The 23336-nt window shown below is 44.2% G+C and overlaps 1 protein-coding gene across 1 annotated transcript in view; it reads left to right on the top strand.

Annotated features, from left to right (window-relative positions):
* Window positions 1-23336, top strand: part of HDAC11 (histone deacetylase 11) — a 64924-nt gene that overhangs the window by 24098 nt on the left and 17490 nt on the right. The window contains exons 4-8 of the mRNA XM_083156419.1: window positions 9873-9989; window positions 14263-14305; window positions 17549-17625; window positions 19613-19675; window positions 21838-21934. Coding sequence (XP_083012545.1) covers window positions 9873-9989; window positions 14263-14305; window positions 17549-17625; window positions 19613-19675; window positions 21838-21934 — 397 coding nt within the window. The remainder of the gene's footprint in view (window positions 1-9872; window positions 9990-14262; window positions 14306-17548; window positions 17626-19612; window positions 19676-21837; window positions 21935-23336) is intronic.

Below are 23336 nucleotides of genomic sequence, written 5' to 3'. Positions count from 1 at the left end.
TGCGCCGGCGGCAGCCGGTTCTTCTCAGCAGCCTTCGCCGCCATATTGCCCGATGTAAGTTTTGATTACTAGTATGTCAGCGTTTTTTAGCAATGTTTTGTGTACTTTTTATAAATATGTTCCTGAGTATGGGGGTGTATATGGGGGTGTATATGGGGGGTATATGGGGGGTATATGGGGGGTATATGGTGGTGTATATGGGTGTATATGGGTGTATATGGGTGTATGGGGGGTATATGGGGTGTATATGGGGGGTATATGGGTGTATGGGGGTGTATATGGGGGTGTATATGGGGGGTATATGGGGGTGTATATGGGTGTATATGGGGGTGTATAGGGGGGGGTTTAAGTAGTTGATCAGTTTTTGGGTGTAGGATATCAAATAGTTTGCATGATAAATGTCTGAAATATCACAGCAATTATAATTTTGAAGGTTATGAGCATGACTAATGTGAATTTTTCTTTCCCCCTTTTTTATGAAACCCAATCTTCGATTTCTATGCCATCAACATGAACATTTCAGCACGGGCAAGGGCACGTATGGAAGCCCGGGAGCAGGCAGCCCGGGACCAGGCAGCCCGGGACCAGGCAGCCCTGGAGGAGGAAGAGGAGGAGGAGGAAGAAGAGGAGGAGGAAGAGGAGGAGGAGGAAGAGGAGGAGGAGGAGAAGAAAGAGGAGGAGGAAGAGGAGGAGGAGGAAGAAGAGGAGGAGGAAGAAGAGGAGGAGGAAGAAGAGGAGACACTGGGTGCAGTTTGGACCCACACCATTTCCCCATCCCCTTCCCCCTCCACAACCCCCACCCCCTCCACAACCCCCACCCCCTCCACAACCCCCACCCCCTCCACACCCCCTCCCCAACCCACACCCCCTCCCCAACACTGGAGACACTGGGTGCAGTTTGGACCCACACCATTTCCCCATCCCCTTCCCCCTCCACAACCCCCACCCCCTCCACAACCCCCACCCCCTCCACAACCCCCACCACCTCCACAACCACCACCCCCCCCCTCCCCACCCCATTTCCTACCCCCCTACACCTCTCCACCACCCACCCCCAAACCTCTCCACTCCCCACTCACACCCACTACCTCGGGCCAAACTCCTGGACCATCCACCTTGCTACTGACCCCCCCAACCACTGCACAGCCAACCAGCGGCAACCAGGATGGCTCAAGTAGCCGTAAGTAAATAATGTGTCTAATGTTGACCTACACATTTCTACACATAAACAATCACAACAACCACATATGTGTATCCAACATCAACATTAGTTGCAACATATCACTGCAGGCCGACCATGAGGTGTGTCCTGTCCTTCTCCAGGAACAAGGCTCCCCTTGGTGGTTTTTTTGAGTGTGGCCATGCCTCACCCCTTGAATAATTGACATAACAGTACATCCAATGAGATATCCGACATTAGTGGTGTGGTAGTTATGTGGCTCCAGGTGTTGGGTAACTCCAGTTCCCAGCATGATGTGCAACACAGGGCCGGATTATAATGGAGGCGCAAGGGGTCAGTGCCCCTGGGCCCCCCTCTAGCTAGGGGCCCCCTGTGGTTGTCATGTATTTTTTAAAAATAAAATGTTTAAGTTATGGTTTTTTTTTTTAGCTAAATGTTTTGTGCATGGGTGGGGTAGTGCTGCAGCTTCACCTATCTGCCAATGTGACAATGATTTCTGGTGCTGAGCATCGGGAGCCAAGGCACACTGATTGCACAAGTGTGCAGTGCATTTCTGGGAGTTGACTAAGTCCCATGACACTTTGCACCAGAGGACAGAGGCTGAGAAGTTTGTGCTGAGCTCTGATTGGTGGAGCTCATTACATGCTTCTCAGGTCCATGGAGAACAGCAGCAGCAGCTTAGTCATAGGAGGGTTTTTAATCAGAGGCAGCACTAGGACTGTGAGGTCTCCTCCAGAGTAAGGGGCAGAGGGACAAACACAGGCTTTTCATGTGGTGTGTGTATGTATGTATATATATATATATATATATATATATATATATATATATACCCTGCAGGTAACCATTGACCAAGTTTATTCTGCCTTTACTCTGTGTTTTGACAGTATAATATTCGCCCATGCAGTGTGCGGCCATTAATGACAAGTGCAAGGGGGCCCCCCGTTCTAAAGTACCCCGGGCCCCCCAAAGGCTTAATCTGCCACTGGTGCAACTTAAATGTAGAGATTGTTTTGTTCATAGTGTGTGAGGCCATGCGGATGCATGCTTTACAAACATAGCTGTAGGCCTATAATTTGTACAGCAATGTCCTAAATTTAAAATACTAAGGAGTGCTTAAGCCACAACAATGTCATAACCCTTAAATAGCACAGGCTAATTGTGAGGTTAGAGGAGAGTCCCCCAAAACCAAAGTACCAATTGGGATACAGCATACATTCATTGATGAAGGAGTAATTGAATTAATGTTATTTACTATGTACAGTATGTGTGTGTTAACATATTTTTTTTTAGTACTGTGTTTACAGCAGACCCATCTTCAATGTAGTTTCTAAATGTATGTGGCCTTCACACATAACTCTGAACTTTTTATTATGTACAAATACAACAAACATTTGTGTATGTTATATATTAATTTTTTGTTTTATCCCTTCATTACAGACACTGAACAGCAGCAGGAGGAGGTGGCAGCAATAATGTGGGAGATCATGGTGACTCTCCTGTACCTCCAGCTCCTTTTTAGGCTTCTGGCGGCCCGCCTTTAATTTTTTATTTATCCCCCCCCCTTTTTATTTTTGGATAAAATAAAAGTTTGATTACAGTTTGAAATTGCCTGTGTTTTTAATAATAAATATGTTAGAGGGCGTGTAAGGGTAGGTACATACAGATGTGTACTGTAAGTTATACTTGTAATTTGAGGTGAGGGGTAATGATTGATGTGTGAATGTGTGTGTTTTTGAGTAAAATAACACATAGTGAAAATGCATGAATGTTTAATGTTGTTCGATTAAAACATCACACATAACATCAGGGTAGGTATACATGTTACACATTTTGGACAAAGTAATTACGTACATAATTTAGTACATATACAGAAACACCAACATAACTTGATTTAAAAGTAACAGCAATATGGGGACACATAGATAGTGATTAAAATGCCACATTAGAACATAACAAATATACATGTAATGTGGGTTCAAATGTAGTTTTATTAGGTCTTTATTAAGGTAGACAATTGAGTTAATAGAAAACAATAATTGAATAACAAATAGATTAATTAATCAATTGTCAGATTAGTAGTTGAGAGGCAAGATTTGCAGGTCCATATATGTGAAGGGTATGCCAGCGTGCACGGACGTACGCTCACTCTCACGAGCGGTGACATAAGCTGAGTTTTCCATTGAAAACAATAGGGACCCGTCCGTGCAAACTGGCGTACGCTCAGATCTCCGCAAGAAGTCGGTGGGGAGACGGAGGAAAGACGGCCGTACACGGCGCCGTACGCTCAGTTGTACGCCTGTTGTCGGAGTGCAAGGGCTGAGCCGTCCGCGTACGTTGCCGTACGCTCATTTGTACGCCACTCCCCTTCTACGGTATTTCTGCCCGTACGTAAGCGGCTGATTTGTGGGTGGACTTAACCCTAACGGCCGCGTACGGCTAGCGTGCGGTAATGGCGAACGTACGCACGTTTGGCCGCTCCGACCAGAATAATGCCCAATGTAACAGGTCCCTTGTAGACCAGAGCGGTCGACTACATCATTGTCGGTCTTGATATTCCACTGTTGCGTTACCCTCTTATTTTCTATAAAGTTTGGGAAGTCTGGATGCGCTCAAAATACCGACACCAGCATCCCAATTACAGCCAGGAGACTGGCCCTGGAATCCCAACATCATTGAGGGTGCTGACTATGAAATTCCGACTGTTGGGAAGCTGAACATAAGCATGCGGGGCGGGTTAGGGTTAGGCCAGGGAGGGGGTGGTGTTAGGTTTAGGCACTAGGGGGGACTTATTGTTAGACTTAGTGGGATAGTTAGGGTTAGGCTATGGGGAGTGTTAGCATTAGATACTAATACCCCTTTCAGACAGAAAACAAAATTGCCGGATGAAGCAGTTCCACCCGGTAATTTTGTGAATAACATGGGTCCTTTTTATGTGTGAAAGGGCACACCCATGTCGTAAATCCCGTGTCTCCGACCCTGGAATTGACCAGAGTCGAGGACACGGGATTTATGACCCGGGTTGACCCTTTGACACAGAATAAATACCCGTGCTATTCAGCATACCAGGCAGAAATGTTCAACCCGGTAATTTGTTTTTTCTGTTTGAGGGGGGGGGGGTCAGGCTGCTCCCGGAAAAATGACACAGCATTTGAAATGCTGTGTATTTGCCGGAATTTTCAGACTTTTCTGTCTGAAAGGGGTATTAGAAGGGGAAATAGGCTGGGCGTGTTTGGGTCCAGAGTGAAGGGTTAGGCATTAGCAGGGTAGATAACAGTAAGGCTTAGGCTGCAAGGGAGAAGTTAAGGCAGCAAGGAAAAAGGGTAAGGGTAACGGTGGGAAGTGGCAGGGCAAAGGTAAGTATACTCACCGGAGTCCCAATGGGATTCCTGCCACTGGGATGCCGGTGTTAATATTCTGAACTCTGGCATTCCTCCCACCGGTCATCCTTATGTATCCTGGGAAGTCCATACAACTGAAAAAAATCAATAATCCTTTGCAGTTCCTGTGTTTGTACATCTAAACAGTTAAGTTTGTTTTATTTATCACTGTTAAGCAAGCACTTGTCACCTTTATCTATGATCCAATTCACATCTTGAAAATACCATACTATACACATATAGTATATATATATATATATATATATATATATATATTTCTGGAAAAAGAGGAAGACACAGGGGGCGCCTATGGTGTATTACCGTTTTAATCTTTAAAAAACAGCTGACTCAATAGACATAAAATAACGGGGTATAATGCCCGTACCAAATAATTCGTCCGCTGTGGACTGAACTACCACATGATTTCATAAAACATCCCACAGGCAACACGGCTGCTTAAATTGTAATGGACTCACGACCCTCAGGCACCGCCGGCAATGTCCCGCACTGTCGTTCGCGTACCCGGGCTTCTCCTCTGTCCTTCCTCCAGCCTGCTCTGTGGGAACTCCGTTCAGCGTCACAGTGGCCACGCCCCAACGCGTTTCGTCACCAGACTTCGTCAGAGGGGTGGCGACTGTGACGCTCTATCCCTCCCTTTAAACTCCCAGCAGCCTATCACTGCTCACACAATTTACATACATGATTTTTAGCATATTCCCTCACTCAGGAACATCGTAATTTCTAAAAGAATTGCGCTACTTCTTTAGCGGTTAGGGTTGAGGGGATATTAGAAATATTGGTTGCGTGTGTGTGTTTCTTTTGCTCAAAATTGAGAAACATGATCACGCACAGAGTCTGCTGATCAATCCGGAGTACTCTCCATGTTTCTCACATCATTTGAATCAAGCTATGAATGCTTGTATCTGATTCTTAGAAAATGTATTATTCAGAAGTTCATGCATCTACAACTGCAAGATGCATACAGATTCGCTACTAGACAAACTAAATACATGTAGCAGCATCGTTCTCAAAATTTCTTAAAGTGACAGTGCTTTCTAAGTTTCTCTTAAAGAGACAGTGTGTTAAAAATTATCATGAAAAACTATCATGGAACATTACTTGACTACAACGTAGGGACACTACAATCAACACATACGGTTGATTGTCGACACATAAGGTTAATAACAGTGATCTTATACCTTTTTACTTATCAATTACTATAACCTTTATATTGTAGCACCATTAAAGTGACAGTGCATTATAAATCTTCTTAGAAATAATCTCACACAGATTACAATAAAATTCAGAAAGTTCAAAAGATTTCAAAAAGATTTCAAAAAGACTACAGCAGGAGCACAGAGTCCTGGGGACAATGGTGGGGAAAAGAGGAGAAAAAAGGGGGGAAAAAATGGGGGAAAAAGTGGGGAATACCAAACTTATTCATTCTGTTCCTGAGGTGGGATCATACTTTACAGTAGCCAAGAAATTATACAAAAAATATATATATACAAGAAATCCCTCCAATATACATAGATTTCCTAACCCCTCTTTTTAGGCATCCTGAATAAAAGGTGTAATTTCATAATTTTCGTTCAACCCCTTCGGTATTAGGGTATCTAATGTCAGGATCCAAAATGTTTCTCTCTTGGTCAATATGCAGTTGTCTTGCAGTTGTAGATGCATGAACTTCTGAATAATACATTTTCTAAGAATCAGATACAAGCATTCATAGCTTGATTCAAATGATGTGAGAAACATGGAGAGTACACCGGATTGATCAGCAGACTCTGTGCGTGATCATGTTTCTCAATTTTGAGCAAAAGAAACACACACACGCAACCAATATTTCTAATATCCCCTCAACCCTAACCGCTAAAGAAGTAGCGCAATTCTTTTAGAAATTACGATGTTCCTGAGTGAGGGAATATGCTAAAAATCATGTATGTAAATTGTGTGAGCAGTGATAGGCTGCTGGGAGTTTAAAGGGAGGGATAGAGTGTCACAGTCGCCACCCCTCTGACGAAGTCTGGTGACGAAACGCGTTGGGGCGTGGCCACTGTGACGCTGAACGGAGTTCCCACAGAGCAGGCTGGAGGAAGGACAGAGGAGAAGCCCGGGTACGCGAACGACAGTGCGGGACATTGCCGGCGGTGCCTGAGGGTCGTGAGTCCATTACAATTTAAGCAGCCGTGTTGCCTGTGGGATGTTTTATGAAATCATGTGGTAGTTCAGTCCACAGCGGACGAATTATTTGGTACGGGCATTATACCCCGTTATTTTATGTCTATTGAGTCAGCTGTTTTTTAAAGATTAAAACGGTAATACACCATAGGCGCCCCCTGTGTCTTCCTCTTTTTCCAGAAATACTCTATTTGTGAGCCGTTGGGATCAGGCTCTGGCACCGGGGAGCAGCTGTCCTAAAAATCATTGGAAGGACTAGTGTATGGTTGTGAGCTTGTGGAGCAAGCTGATTTGTGGAACTGCAGGTGTCAGCGCACCATTCCCTATACAAACTGTTGCATATATATATATATATATATATATATATATATATATATGGTATTGCCCTTTAAATTATTGTTGCTTTAAAAACGCAGGCTAACTTGCTGGAGTCGTGCCTGTGTCCAATGTATATGCTGTATATAGGAGGTTATTCTAGTTGACATGCAGCGCTGTCTTTTTAAACCCACCCACAACTCTCACAGGCCGCTGCCCCCCTTCACAGGGCGAGTGTGCCCACATGGCTGCGAATGGATGTTTTGCATAAACATCCATTCACAGCCTACGGGGCCAAACCCACATCATTCGATGGTCGCTGACCATCGAATAATGTGGAAGGTGCATGAAAAAGACACATGTTCCCCTCCAGAACACACTTTGGTACTTGTTTCCTAGCACGGCGCCCACGATATTACATTGTATGGCATCTCATTGCATGTGATTAAAAATTGTATAAGCCCCTATACGATTTTAAATTGTATAAGCACCCTAATGGGTGATTATAATGTGAAATACACCCCCACGCCACCCCCAATATCAACGCCAACCCAAAGCGTGGCAAGCGCAGCGAGCCAGCGTGGGTCGGCGGTCCGCGTGCTCCGACCTTTTCATACCCCCACTATCCACGTCGGCGTGGAGTTTATTTTTTATAGTGTGGCGAGCGCAGCGAGCCATCGAGCCCGAAACGTGGCGAGCGGATGCGTATTACTTCACATGTATTCCGCGTCGCCACGCTTCGGGCTCGGTGGCTCGCTGCGCTCGCCACACTATCTAAAATCAACTCCACGCTGACGTGGATAGTGGGGGGATGAAAAGGTCGGAGGACGCGTACCGCCGCCCCTCGCGGGCGCGCTACGCTCGCCACGCTTCGGGTTGGCGTTGATAGTGGGGTGTCGTGGGGGTGCTTTTAACATTGTAAGCAACCATTACGGTGCTTATACAATTATTAATCTTATAGGGGGGCCATTTAACATTGAAAGCACCCATTAGGGTGCTTATACAATTTTAAATCGTATACCATCGCATTGTATGGCATTGTATGCCATATACAATGGTATACAATTTTAACATTGTATGACATCGGGGGCCATCGCGTTGCATCGCATCAAATACCATTGTATGCCTTATAGTATGCGATGCGATGGGCACCGTGCTAGGAAACAAGTACCCACACTTTGCATATGTTCTGGAGGGGAACATGGCGGGCAGCTGACATCTGGAGCTGAAGCCAAGGGCTGTCCCCGGTGCACCATGGCGGTGGGAACTGGGCTGATGGTATTGTAAAAAAATAGAATAAACTATTGTGTATTGCTGTGAAACTATGAGTCCCATGCAGGGACTTGAATAACCACAAGTCCCAGCATGTGGGGTATTAAAGAGCCCGCTGGAACTTCTTGTTCCACAACAGTACAAATAGTGAAATAAACACACACACACAATGAAAGTAAAACTTTATTACATACAGATCCCATTCATGACATGTAGGTAGGTAACTGTCCGTCCACTGGTCCTGTAGTAATCCATATAGGGTACCTGTGGAAGGAAACCATACTCACCAGGGTCCTCTGGCATAGATCACGTCCTCTTGGGTCCATGTAGTCATCCTGGGGACTAGGCAAAAAAACAAACCAACAAGTCGCGAACTCAGAACGAACTGAGTAGAGCAGAAGAAAGCTTTGTTTACTTTCTGTGGTTCCACCCCCCAATTAGCATTATTGGCCGCCTAGCGACTCCTGATTGGCTGCTAGGTGGCCAGTAGCTTTATTCGAGGGGTGTAGCCGTAGAAAATAAGCAAAGCTTTCTGTGGCTCTGCTCAGTTTGTTCTGGGTTCGTGACCTGCCGGGATGCCTAAATGGACCCAAGAGGACGTGATCTACGCTGGAGGACCCTGGTGAGTATGGTACCCATATGGATTACTACAGGACAAGCGGACAGACAGATACCTACCTAATTGTCAAGGTAGCTAAGTATCAGTATGTATGGGCTCTGTATGTAATAAAGTTATACTTTAATTGTGTGTGTGTTTATTTCACTATTTGTACTGTTGTACTGTTCCAGCGGGCCCTTTAACGCCCCGCGTGCTCAGACTTGTGGGTCTCCAAGTCCCTGCGCTTGCTGGGACTAATAGCTCCACAGCAATACACAATAGTTTAATCTATTTTTTACACTATTATCAGCCCAGTGCCCACTGCCCAGGGGCACCGGGGACAGCCCCAGGCTTCAGCCTGGGCAGGTAAATTCTGGAGGGGGGGGACCTATTCATTGGGGGGGGTCCCCACTTCCCCAGGATCCATGCTCAGGATGAAAAATGCAGGCTTCTGCCAAATACGCCTGTAAAATGAGGTAGCCGTATCCCACTAATTAGTGGTTGTATTTTAGCTTAGTAAATTAGGAATCACCATACTAATGAATGGTGATTCCTAGTCATATTCATTTGATGGCGTATACATTCGTATTCGTGAATACAAATATGAATGTGCCATGAATACGAATAGGATTATTGGTATTTTTGGCATAGTAAATGCCAAAAATAAGAATATTCCTAAAATAGGTGTATTTTGCTTATAGGAACACACCTATTGTAGGCGTATTTGTGTTAGTAAATTTCCCCAATAGTGTTTAGGGTATGTTGTGGATAAATTGAGTGCAATGTACTTACTTTATTGATGAAGGAGTCTGTGGGGGGAACTATTTAGACCAATAATTGTGTAGCTTCACTATGCTTAATGAACAGAATTAAATAGCAATATGCATCTATAGTAATCCCTTATGTAAAATGTTACTGTTAAAAAATGTATTTGTATTTGTAATTTTAGTGGTCGTATGTGGTGGCCACAATAACAGAGATCCCACCACTCTTCCTGCTCCCAAACTTCTTAGTACAAAGAAGAGTTTTAAAGCCCCTGAGGACTCAGACAGGGGGCACTATAATGGTATGTACACAAAATGTTTCCTTGAAACTATCCTGCTAACATTCTGTATAGGTTTGCAGTATTTATCGGGGGTTGTACCTGCGCACCGAATCCTAGGGCTAGCTGCCGCACTTACGGATGACTAATCCGCTGAGTTTGACTATAGAATACGTTTTGGTTCAGTGCTGCGCTCTGCCCTTTTTTTATGGTTGAAATATAGGAATAAATGAAGAATAAAACGTGGGTGTTATTTAAATAAAAATAAGCTTTACTGATAGTAATAGAAATAAATAACCAGTGTCTGTGAACACTGCTAATGATCAATCCAATGATTCAATTAATCAATCGATCAGGGATTGGAAAGACAAATAAACCAAAACAAAAACAAAAAAACAAAAATAAATGAATAAATAAATCAAATATGATACCCCTTTCACATCGCACTTTTAAAACGGTAAATTTTTTGTCATTTTAAAACGTTTAAGCCTGCACTGTGAATGCACCAGAGCCGATTTACCGTTTAAAGTTAACTGGTATTTCGAACCGTGTAAAAAGCAGAGTCCTACACGGTACCTTGCCGTTTTTTGAGCAATGTGAATGTGTACAATGTGTCTGAAACTGTATTTCAGGCAAACAACACAAGCTACAGAGCAGTGATAGGCTGTCCCCTTTAAAATGACAGGCAATGTTGACACTCTGGCTTGAAACGTGTTCGGGTTGAAACGGTTTCACTGCTATGTTGAATGAGACTTAACCGGTATTTAAAACGGTAATCTGCGGCAATGTTAAGGCTCTGACCCGTTTTAATTACCGTTTTAAAATACCGGTTTTTAAAACGTGTCGGCGATGTGAAAGGGGTATGAGTCAAGAACTCGGTATTTACACGGAGTTCATTTTCTGTAGTGTCCTGTTTGCAAATTCTGTGTGTTCTCCGCACAACACAGAACAAGAAAGGCTAAACAAAAATAATAATAAACCAAAACAAAAACCAAAATACAAAACCAAAAAAACAAAACCAAAGTACTGAATAATGAGGTGCATGTATGATACCAGTGGCTAAATTGAGCTGGGTTGCTCCTGGCTCAACTCTGCTGATGTCAATAATGTCTCACAAGTCTCAGTGTGTCAAAAAACGTCAGGCAACTACTTTCCCCCGAAAACCGGGCGCCACTGACCACCAGAGGTACCTGAAGATTCACCGTTAAGAACTGTGCGCACACACCCCCAGATATTGTCATCTAACGGGACGCCGTTTTTTGACACACTGAGACTTGTGAGACATTATTGACATCAGCAGAGTTGAGCCAGGAGCAACCCAGCTCAATTTAGCCACTGGTATCGTACATGCACCTCATTATTCAGTACTTTTTTTTTTTTTTTTTTTTTGGTTTATTATTATTTTTGTTTAGCCTTTCTTGTTCTGTGTTGTGCGGAGAACACACAGAATTTGCAAACAGGACACTACAGAAAATGAACTCCGTGTAAATACCGAGTTCTTGACTCATATTTGATTTATTTATTCATTTATTTTCGTTTTTTTGTTTTTGTTTTGTTTTTTTTTGTCTTTCCAATCCCTGATTGATTGATTAATTGAATCATTGGATTGATCATTAGCAGTGTTCACAGACACTGGTTATTTATTTCTATTACTATCAGTAAAGCTTATTTTTATTTAAATAACACCCACGATTTATTCTTCATTTATTCCTATATTTCAACCATAAAAAAAGGGCAGAGCGCAGCACTGAACCAAAACATATTCTATATTCTGTATAGGTTAAATTATATAACGCATGGCCTGCTGAACTGCTAGAACCTAATGTCTTCACAAGATCCACTGAAATAAGCCTGCATGGTGGATCTTCAGCTGCCTTAACTGTGAAATTTATTTGGGAGGGGGGGTATTCTGATAAGCTGGAGCATGCGGCAGCCAGGCAAGCTGATCAAAATCCCCAAAGCAGCCCCATTTTCAACGAAAGTGGGGGATTTCACTAAACCTGTTTGTTTTTTGGACAAATTTTTTTTTTTTCTTCTGGAGATCTATTTGGATTGCCTGATTTAAAAAAAAATATTGGCGAACCATCATTAGTAAAACTAGATGCGTTCCAATCCAGGGGTGAAATGTAATAGGGTGAGAGAATCAAAAAGTGAGATATTTGGTAAGAAATCTCCAGGTTTTTTTTAAAGCGGCAGTCATTTACCCTGCATATTCAAACTAGTTTTGCAGGGTAAATGATTGCCGCTTTAAAAAAACTGGAGATTTCTTACCAAATCTCTCACTTTCTGATTCTGTCACCCTATTACATTTCACCTGAGGTTTTATGAGTGGTAATGGGATACCTCCCAGAGACGAGAATCGGGAATCCCACAGGAAACCTGTTTTTATATTCACATTTATGGATACAAATTAAGTGAAAACAAAAAGGAATCCTAAATTCTTTCTCTCCTCCATTCTTCTCCCCTTTTCATTGGAACAGGACAACACGGAAAACCAGACTTGTATATTGTTTGCATCTTTTCTCTATGTGTACCGTGTCGTCGAGATCTCATCTGTTTGTACTCTGACATGTTCCAACCAATAAAATGTGTTTAAAAAAAAAAAAAGAAAACAAAAAGGAATCCTACGGGATAAATTTAATAAGGTGAGAGATTTTAAAAGTTTCAGACCCCCAGTAACCAATCAGATTCTACATATCATTTATCTAGCAACTTCTAGAGCAGGGATGGGGAACCTTTGTCCCTCCAGCTGTTGTTGAACTACACATCCCAGCATGCTTTGCAACAGTTTTAGCATGGCCAAATAGCAAAATTGTAGAAGGACATGCTGGTATTTTTAGTTCAACAACAACTGGAGTGCCAAAGGTTCCCCATCCTTGCTATACATTATATTAAATAGAATCTGATTGGTTGCTAGGGGGAACATCTCACACTTTTAGCAACTCTCAGCTTAGTGAATTTACCCCTATTTATGTATCCAAAAAGGCAAGCTGTAATAATAACAAGACACAAGATCAAATAACTTTGTATCCGCTGTTTGCAACAGAAAATGGAAGTGTTACCAGCATGTTGAGCATGCTGATCATCCTGGGAGAGCCTTGGTAGTAATGCCCCTTTCAGACCGCACTTTAAAAACGGTATATTGCCGTTTTTTTACCGTTTTAAAACGGTAATGTGTGCGGTCTGAAAGGTGCAGGACCACTTAACCGGTTAGAAAAAAACGTTTTTTCTAACCGGTTAAAATGCAGGGTCCTACCCGTTTCAGAACCGGTATTTTAGGCTCAAAATCGGTTCTGAAACGGTATTTAGGACCCAGCCAATGAGCTGGGTCCTAAATTCAGCACAGGGAATACTTAATGAGCGCTCATTAAGTATTCACAGCACTGGAGCACCCCCCGCGCGTGTCGACGCCCCCGCGCGCGTGTCGACGCCCCCCGCGCGTGTCGACACCCCCCCCCCCCCGTGTCGACTTACCCCGTGCCGGTATCTCCGTTGTGGTTCCCGGCACTGCAGCTCAGTATGCTTGGAAAGCACTTATGAAAAAAGTGTCTTTCAGAAAATGGCTGCCCCCATACGAAAGACAGTTTTTTTAAACTGGGTTTCCTATGGGGCAGCCATTTTCTGGAAGACACTTTTTCATAAGTGCTTTCCGAGCATACTGAGCTGCAGTGCCGGGATCCACAACGGAGGTACCGGCACGGGGTAAGTCGACACGGGGGGTCGACACGCGCGGGGGGCGTCGACATGCGCGGGGGCGTCGACATGCGCGGGGGGCGTCGACACGCGCGAGGGGGGGGGAGCTGCACGGAGGGGAGGGCTGAAGGCTGCACTGGCTTTGACCCTGTATTTGGAAAGTTTCCAAAAACGGGTCTGCCAGTGTCAAAAAATCGGCACTTAAACGGTAATATACCGTTTAAGTGCTGCGGTGTGAAAGGGGTTTTATCTGGCAGACCCGTTTTTGGAAACGTTTCCAAATACAGGGTCAAAGCCAGAGATGCGGTCTGAAAGCAGCATAACTGTATGAAGTTGCATACATACAGTACAGGCTATAGGGCTAGATTCTCTAAGCTTCAAAAGTGATAAAATGGAGAGTGATAAACAGCCAGCCAATCAGCTCCTACCTGCCATGTTACAGACTGTGTTTGAAAAATGTCAGACAGAAGCTGATTGGCTGGCTGTTTATCACTCTCCATTTTATCACTTTTGAAGCTTAGAGAATCTGGCCCATAATCTGAAAGATCTAAAGAAATAAAGCTAGACAGCCAGACAATTGAACCTGTATGTTCTTTTTTTTCAGGCTGGGAAACTTGCCATTGACAGAGGATGGGCGATAAATATTGGCAAGTATACAAACTTAAAGTCAGGTCTTTGGGGTTCTATGAATATTGCCACCCAAGTGGGGGCTGCAGTAGACCATAAGATAAATAGGATGATTACTGGAGCTTCAAAATGTATAATATGCCTTTTCCCATGTGTTTGTGCAATTATTTCACTGATGGTGCAGCCGGTGTATGAGGAGTGTACTGTGAACCCTGATGATGTGTTCTGGACATACTGTAGGTCTCTCCCCGGCTCCTCCTCTCTGCCTCCTGAGTGAATGGGAATGGATGAGTGTTGAGGGGAAAGGATGGCCATTGACCATCAATAATTTTGAAATCATTGATTGACAATGGTGACTACGTTTACCATCTATGGGATGGTAACCAGATGTTTCCTGACAATAATGATGCAGAGCTACTGATTTTATTATATCATTTTTTCTATCTCCAAGTGTCAGGTCACATTGCTAGCTTTGCCCCTGCCACCCCTGAAGCCCGCCACAGGCTGTAATTGGCCTACATGTCATTGAACACTAAAGCAGGGGTGACCCATCGATGGTACCCTTTCAAATGGGTTTACACCATCAAGATTATCCATAAATACTACCATCGATAGTGATCATCGATGGATAATCCTCTGATGGCCATGCCTAGCTGAGGAGGTGGCGCTGGTGGGATGAGGATCGCAGCCATGTTTATAGTAGGAACAGTACTGCCCCAGCCTTTGTAGAACATGCCCATTACAGTCACAGACTACGCCAGTCATTAATTGCTGATGTGAAGTGGGCCCGGCACCAGAAGTAAGTAAGTAAGTCATCCACCATACTGTAGCTCACGGGTGTCAAACACAAGGCCCGCGGGCCAAATCCGGCCCGACAGACCTCGTCATGTGGCCCGCGCAGCCGCCGCCAGCCTTCACCTTTTATTCTCTTTTTTGAGAGTTTTTTTTTGCACTGCCGGCGGCCATGTTCCTGTGGTCTTTTAAGATGTCTGCGGCCACAGGAACATGGCCGCCGGCCTACACGGCTACGAGGAGGAGGGCCCGGCAGCCTGTTCCCTCTTATCGAGGCAGTGGCAGACGCTGGGTGGGGACGTCATGACGATGACGCCTTCCACCCACGCGTCTGCAGAGAGGAAGGAAGGCAGGCCGAGTCGGGGGGCCGCAGCAGGACAGGCCGCGGCGCAAAGAGTGGAATTGAAATTACTGGAGCCGCAGCAGCAGTAAAGGAGCCTGAGGGATAAAATACAGTAAGTTACATAAAAAAACAATATATCTGGTGGTGGTGTCATGGCATTACTTTTATATTATACAGGGGGAGCAGCCTGTGGTGTCATTATTATTGTACAGGGGGAGCAGCCTGTGGTGTCATGGCATTATGCCATGACACCACAGGCTGCTCCCCCTGTATAATAATAATGCCATGACACCACAGGCTGCTCCCCCTGTATAATATAAAAGTAATGCCATGACACCACAGGCTGCTCCCTCTGTATAATAATAATGCAATGACACCACAGGCTGCTCCCCCTGTATAATAATTTGTGTCATGGCATTACTATTGTTATATTATACAGCGGGAGCAGCCTGTGCTGTCATTGCATTATTATTATACAGCGGGAGCAGCCTGTGGTGTCATTGCATTATTATTATACAGCGGGAGCAGCCTGTGGTGTCATTGCATTATTATTATACAGCGGCCCTTTGAGGGTGACCAAACTGCTGATGCGGCCCCCAATGAATTTGAGTTTGACACCCCTGCTGTAGCTGCTTTGCCGTTGCAGACCTGGGAGGGAGTCTCACTCTGTCCACAGCCACAGCAGCATGCTGTAATCCTGCTGCTGTGGCTCTGTGAGATTGTCATCCACTGCCTCTCCCCAGTCACCCTCTGCTTCAAACTGTCACCTTCTGCCTCCCCCCATCCTACACTATCTCCTTGTTACCCACTGCCTTCTTCTTGTCACCCACTGTCTTTTCCACCCACCTCTAACTTTCACTACTTACCTCCCCATCAACCACAACCTTTTTGACACCCACAGACTCTTACCCTGTCACCCTCTGCCTCCCACTGTCACCCATCTGCCTCTTCCACTCACCCACCTCTAGCACTTACTGTCTCCTAATCACCACCCAACACCCTCTGCCTCTTGCCATCATCCATTGCTTCTGCAATCACCCATCTACTTATATCTACTATCTACTGCCTTCCCTTGTCAAACTCTGACCCTCCCAGCCACCTCTGTATGTCACCCACTAATTTTCCAGTCACCAACTGGGTCTCCATTGCTCACAGCCTCTCCCACTGTCACCCCCTGCCTACCACTGTCACAGCCTCTTCTGCTCACCTGCTGACTCCCCAGTCATCCATGTTTTCCACCTCTCTGTCATCCACTATCTCCCCAGTCACCATCTAACACCCTCTGCCTCTCCGTGTCACCCACTGCCTGTGAAGCTGTGAAGCTTACTGAATTAGACCCATTGAGAGGTATAGCGCTGCCTTAAACAGCTCTATAACCTATCATAAATAAATAAAGCCCTTAAATAAAACAGGAAACGAATTTGTCAATGAAAAACTCATTGATAAATGAATGCCATAGATGCAATACTTCTAGAAAGCATGGCTATTTATAATTAAAAAAATTAGATGATCTACCAGTGATAAAAAGGCCTGTACTCTGACAAACTACAATGTTTCGGGGCTCCAAACGCCCCTTTGTCAAGGCTGAATGCAAGGTGAAAAAAAAAAAAAAAAATATATATATATATATATATATATATATATATACAAACACAGTATGTGTTCAGGTTTTGGAGCAATAACTAAAACTATCATAAAGAAATGTATATCGGATTGTGATTTGATAACTTAGTTCTGATATCCTAAATATTTAATATCAGCACCACACAAAATACGCTCTTAAAGTACTGAGCGTGGATGAATTCATTTGTTTATGCTCCACGGAGATATGATTGATGTGATGTTTTAATATTTGTAGAATCCCTATTTAAGGAAGTTGTTTGAATTGCTAGAATCCCTATTTAAGAAGATATAATTAAAAGTTATGTCTTCATATAACAATTGATTGTGATCTATCAAAAGTGTGCCTCCACAAAGAAATTACTTTGGCTGCAGCAGCAACAAAAACCTCTCCCATATTTGAATCAAAAATGGCCGCCTGTTTGTTTTTACACCATGTTGTTATACTTCTCTGGTTCTGGAAACGGACCATCTTATATTAACCTTCTATTTTTTGTTTTATTTCAAGGCGGAGGATTTCATCACTGTTCCAGTGATAAAGGCGGAGGCTTCTGTGCTTATGCCGATATTACCTTAGCTATAAAGGTACAATCATCCACTTAACTGACAAATGTTTATTACAAATTACAACAGATATAGTTTAATTTCTTTTTGTTTTAATCTTTAAAGATATTTTGTAAAAAATATATCTAAAAGCATTTTAATTATATTTATATATAGGGCAGTATTCAATGAGAATTTTGACGATGTGCAGTGAATCCTGTTTAGGATTCGCTGCACATTCGCCACTGCCCGCCGCGTTCCGGAGCCTCGCCGGCTCCAGTATTCAACGAGTCAGGGGCTCACTGCCCCTGACCGTCGAATTTTATCTCCTGCGGCGATGCCGCAGGGAGCCTGAGGACGGCGGCAGGCAGGGAGATTCTGCCTGCCCCAGAACGTTTGTGGGGGGGGGGGGGGCAGCAGGGGACCGGGTATTCACTACACCCGATCGTGCATATGTAATGATCGGGTGCAGTGAATATATGAATATCTAATGAGCGGCTCGGCTCCCGGCCCCCTGCTGGCTGCTCTGTGTACAAAAAAAAAATATATATATATTTTTTTTTATTAAATATATATTCATGTGCTTACAGCACATGAATAAAAATAGCATGCCCCCCCTCAGAATAAAATTCCTGTTTTTTTTACACCAAATGTAAGAAACAAAACACTTTATTTTAAAAGTTCACATTCCACTTCACCATAAAAAGATAGCGATTGCTACTCGGTGAATAATGGCGATAAAAACCTTGAAATGTATTCGCCATCTGGTCATTGAATAGGGTGATTCACCGTTTTAGTCAAAAAAATCGCCTTACAGCACGAAAATAGAACAAAATCGCCATAAAACAAGGCGAATCAGCCTCATTGAATACTGCCCATAGTGTCTTGTGCTACACTGGGGGCATGTCTATCAGATCATTTGATCATTTAATTCATTGGTTCGGTTCCCAAACTGTGCAGTTGCACCCTGGGGTGCCTCGGGACACTTGCAGGGTTGGCTTGGATTGGTGGTCCAGGACCAACTCAAATTATTTATTGTCAATATTATAGGCAAAACCAGTGCTTGTGGCTTCCAATCATAATTTATGTGAACAAACAGAAGCGTATCCTGTCCTACACCACATAACTGAACATAAGAATGGCATATAAACACAAATTACTTCATTGAAAAGTCAACATTTCTCAGTAAGAAACTTTTGGGTGTTGTAAAGGTTTGGAACATTCTATATTCGTATATAGTGTTTTATGTAAAATAACTTTCCCACCAAGTACTTATGTGGCCGGACAGAGGGACTTATCCAAGAATGCTGAAAACAAGGCCCTCTTGGGTGCACACAGAAGATCATACTGTACCTCCCAACTGCCTGTTTTTGGGGGACGTTCCCGTCCGGTGCCGGCAGTGTCCCTGGGAGGGGGGGCACAGTGTCTATTCATGCACCCACAGCAGCAAAAATGGGGCATGGCCTCGCAAGAGCTTCCCGAGTATAGGCCATGCCCCCTTCCTGCTTCCTGTTAGACCACTGCCCCAAAATTTTGGACACGCTCGAGTGTCCCCTCTCGGCCATCCTGAAAGTAGGGAGCTACTGTATGAGGACAAGTTATGTCGGCGGTCATAGACTGCCCACATGACAACCAAGTCTGTACATACCAGGGGTGAGAGGAGATGAGAGGGGCTGAGTTGAGTTTGCTGTCACTTGAGATGTGAAGATGACAAGTAAAGCCGACCTGCCTCTGTTTGCAATACATTTGAAGATGCCATGCAATTAGTTAAGGGAGCACTATTTGAAAACACGACAATACTAATATTAAATAAAATATATTTTATAGAGCTATTATAACAAAACCATGTCATACTTTTGGGTCTCTGTTCTTTTTTTAATATTATTATATTATTTATATTAGGCTAACAGCTAAAGTTTCAACAGTTATATAAATAAATTATGTATATAAATGATAGATAAGAACAGTTCTAGATAGTAGAGGTATGTGGTATAATAAACTAATAAGGTATATTGTCTTCTTTTTGTAGTTTTTATTTGATCATGTTGAAAGTGTAGCCAAGGCAACCATAATAGATCTGGATGCCCATCAGGTACTGATATATTTCTATATATACATGTTATTTAATAAATATCACCATGGTGATAAAATGTTAGAATGTAATATCAAAAATCTAATTTTCTTACTGTAAGGTAACTATGGGCATAATTTATTCACAAGTGTGATTTGGGTACATTTCATCTGATTCCGATGGATAGGGCCAAGAAATCGAATGAAAAGTGTCAAATCGCATGTGTTTCAGCTCCAATTCTGATCCAATCAACAGTCCCTTGCTAGGATTGCATGCAACATATTATAAGCAAAAAAGACTGCGTACAATATATCGCATGTGATCCTGCCTCCCAGGAAGCTGCCAGGCGGTTCAAGGGGATCGTATGCGACTTCTCTCCTCGTAAAAGTTGCATTAGTGTGTGGGAAGTTTGAACCCTTATGCTGGGTACACACCAGGACGACTAGGGCCCGATCCCATCAATCTAGACAGCGCCGGTGCAAGGCACCTCAGCGCCCCAGCGGAGGGGGGTGCGGGCGCTGGAGCAAGTCAGCGGTAGTGCAGGTGACTTGCTCCGGCGCACGGGCGGGCAGGGGGGGGGAGTCAGCAAGTCAGCGGTCGCGTGGGTGAGCAGTGCTGGTGGGGCCTTAACTGGCTTTACGGGGGGGGAAGAGGTGCGGGCACCACTCACCTTGCTCCACGCCACTGACCTGCTCCCAAGTGCCGCCCTCCAGTGGCTGGCGCCCCAGGCAAATGCCTAAGGCTGCCTAGTGGTGGCGCCGGCCCTGAATCTAGATCCAATTCCGACCGATTGGATGTAGATTGTGTGGTGTTTGGGCCCTTTTCTGTCCTGTTCTGATCCGATTCCGATCGGATGCGTGGCCCCGCGGGTCGGTCGTTATTCAGATCCTACCTGCAGCAGGTAGGATCTGGAAACGACCATACAGCTGGGTGCGGGTCGTCATCAGATCGGTACCGCTCACGGTGCACATCGTGAGTGAGCCGTGTGCTCCGCATCATCGTGAGCGGGTCGGACAAGACACTGACGACCAGCTCACAATGTGCATCGTGAGCGGGTCGTCCTGGTGTGTACCCTACACTAGTCTGACCCTTCCAGAACTCAGCAACAGAGACAGGCTGTGTGAGGCCAGCACTGACATCACAGACCTCCCTTGAAACGCCTTGGCACGCCAGAAAAGGCTGACTTCCTGTCAGTCAAATTGCCATGGGATTTTGATTATATCTTTTCACTGTTTTTGTTACTATTTAGGCTCACAGATGAACGTTACAATTCGTTCACATGTGCAGTCATTCACACATCACTGATCATCTCTGAATCAGGCCCCATGTTATGCAATTACTGTTTTCACGCTATAGTATTTGTGTTTAAAGGTCCCTATATACTAGCGGATGGTAGTATATGGGGTATGGCATCCCCCCCCCCCCCAGCAGCAGGATCAAATACAAAACATTGTAGACCTTATTCTAGTTGACACACAAAGCTGTGAAATTCGCACATTTGCGTGTCATTTAAACGCCGCCTGCATGAACGGACGTCCCCCGTGCATGCCGTTTTCCCAGCATGCTTGCTAATGGATGTTTAGCATAAACATCCATTCGCAGCCTTCCATGCAGGGGACAAAATCATTTGATCACTGGTTGCCGACACTCAAAGATTTTGCAGGCGCTCGCAGATGTAACCGCTCTGGTACCTTACATCTGTGAGCTCCCTGTACGGGAAGCGGACGGGCAGCTGACGGCAGTTGCCCGGTCCCTGCGTCACTGGCCCATTTACATGGGAAATAATGCTCATGAAACGCTGGGCTTTTCCATGAGCACAGCCCGTCATCACTGCCCCATGCCCCCAACCGCACTGCTAGGTGCTATCATCCTGCCGCGCAATTTGCCTCAGCCGCTCGCACCAAGCGGCTGCAGGTGCGCATAAAAGTTTAGAAATGCGCATGCACAAACCCTGACCATTGGGGCGGGGGCTGAATTTGGATCACAGCGTGTATACACACTTGATGATGACACTTGATGATGCCAGCGGGTGACAGGGAGGTTAGATGCAGCAAGAGGGATGGGACAGCCATCTGTGCGACCTCTAGCATGATGTGTCCCTGGACCTAGTGGGAATTCTGCCACTGTGTGATGCGTGATTTATTTAGGGAATTTCCTAATACTACATGTTTTCTTTTCTTTAGGGTAATGGACATGAAAGAGATTTCACGGATGATAAAAGGGTCTACATTATGGATGTGTACAATCGGCATATTTATCCTGGAGATACTGTTGCAAAGCGTATGTACAGTACATACAATAGCCCATGTAAAGTCCCTATTGGTCACTGAATTAAAGTGTTTTATTGCCAATAACAATCCAGTTGCATTGTATTAAAATGTGTAATTGCTAACTGTAATTATGGCAATATGTATATATTGTACATCAAGAACTAAAACACATATGTGAGTCGGCGGATAACTACCCTGCTGGGGTATATTTACCAATGAACTGGCTTTCAGAAGTGGAGACAACCAAATTCTAGCTATTATCTTCCAGAAGGTGCTACTGTAGATAAATGATTAAGTAGAATCTGATTGGTTGCTATGGGCAACATCTCTACTTGTGTAACCTGCTAGTAAATATATCCCTTAATATAGCACCAGCAGAGATTGACTATAAGGTAAAATTGATCCTTTCTATGGGGTTCATTCTGTGGCGATTGCAAAGTGGCAGTAACACAGCTAAGAAGGATTTTGTCAGAAAGAGTGAACTAGAATAAGGCCCTAAACCTGTTAGTCCAGTGATCATAAAGAATGGCTCTTATCGGGAGAGTTGTACTTTGCAATTTTAATTGCATTTCCAGGTATATAGTGGATTTATTAATGCTGGCATGTACCTGGTAAGTGATTGGATGTACCACATTGATACTGAGGGTGAAATTTACCAAAATGGATTCGTAAAAAATAGGTGTATTCGTAGGAAGAAATACACCTATTTTTTACACATTTCTATTTTCGGGATTTACAATCCCGAAAATACAACAATTCGTATTCCTAATGATGGGACATTCGTATTTGTATTTACAAATACAAATGTCTACACCATCGATAGGATACGACAGGAAACACCATTCAAAAGAATGGTGGTTCCTGATGTACTAAGCAGCCGTATTGATAATACGGCTGCTAATTGGTGTAAAACAGGCACGAAAATCAGGGGCGGATTTAGGGAGGAGGGCGCCCCTAGGCACAACAATAATGTTTACTAAGTAGGACAGTTTATAGGGGCAGTATCTGCATGTCCTATCCATTTACACTCTATATAAGATGAAAATATAGTACAGTACAGTGGATATTTTGCAGTTATTGGTACATTTTGGGCTGACAGTACTATCACAGGCACCAAGTGCAGCCCCCAAACTTGTGCCGCCCCTAGGCCGGTGCCTCACGTGCCTAATGGGAAATTCGGCTCTGACGAAAATACGACAGGAAAATACACCTTGCTTTCCCTGTCGTATTTGCTTTAAGCCTGCACGGATCAGTCAGATCCGTGCAGGCTTTAGTGTAAAAAAATAGAAAAAAATAAAAAAAACAGCGTGGGGTCCCCCCCACAGCTGTAACCAGCACCAGGCTGAAGGAGCCCGGGCCGGTAATTAAAAATCAGGGAACCCAACAAATAGGGGTTCCCCGATTTTTAACAA

This window comes from Crinia signifera, chromosome 8, assembly GCF_055691185.1.
Source record: "Crinia signifera chromosome 8, ASM5569118v1, whole genome shotgun sequence".
NCBI classification, from domain to species: domain Eukaryota; kingdom Metazoa; phylum Chordata; class Amphibia; order Anura; family Myobatrachidae; genus Crinia; species Crinia signifera.
Note: the sequence above shows the minus strand (reverse complement) of the source record. Positions and strands in the feature narration are given on the sequence as shown.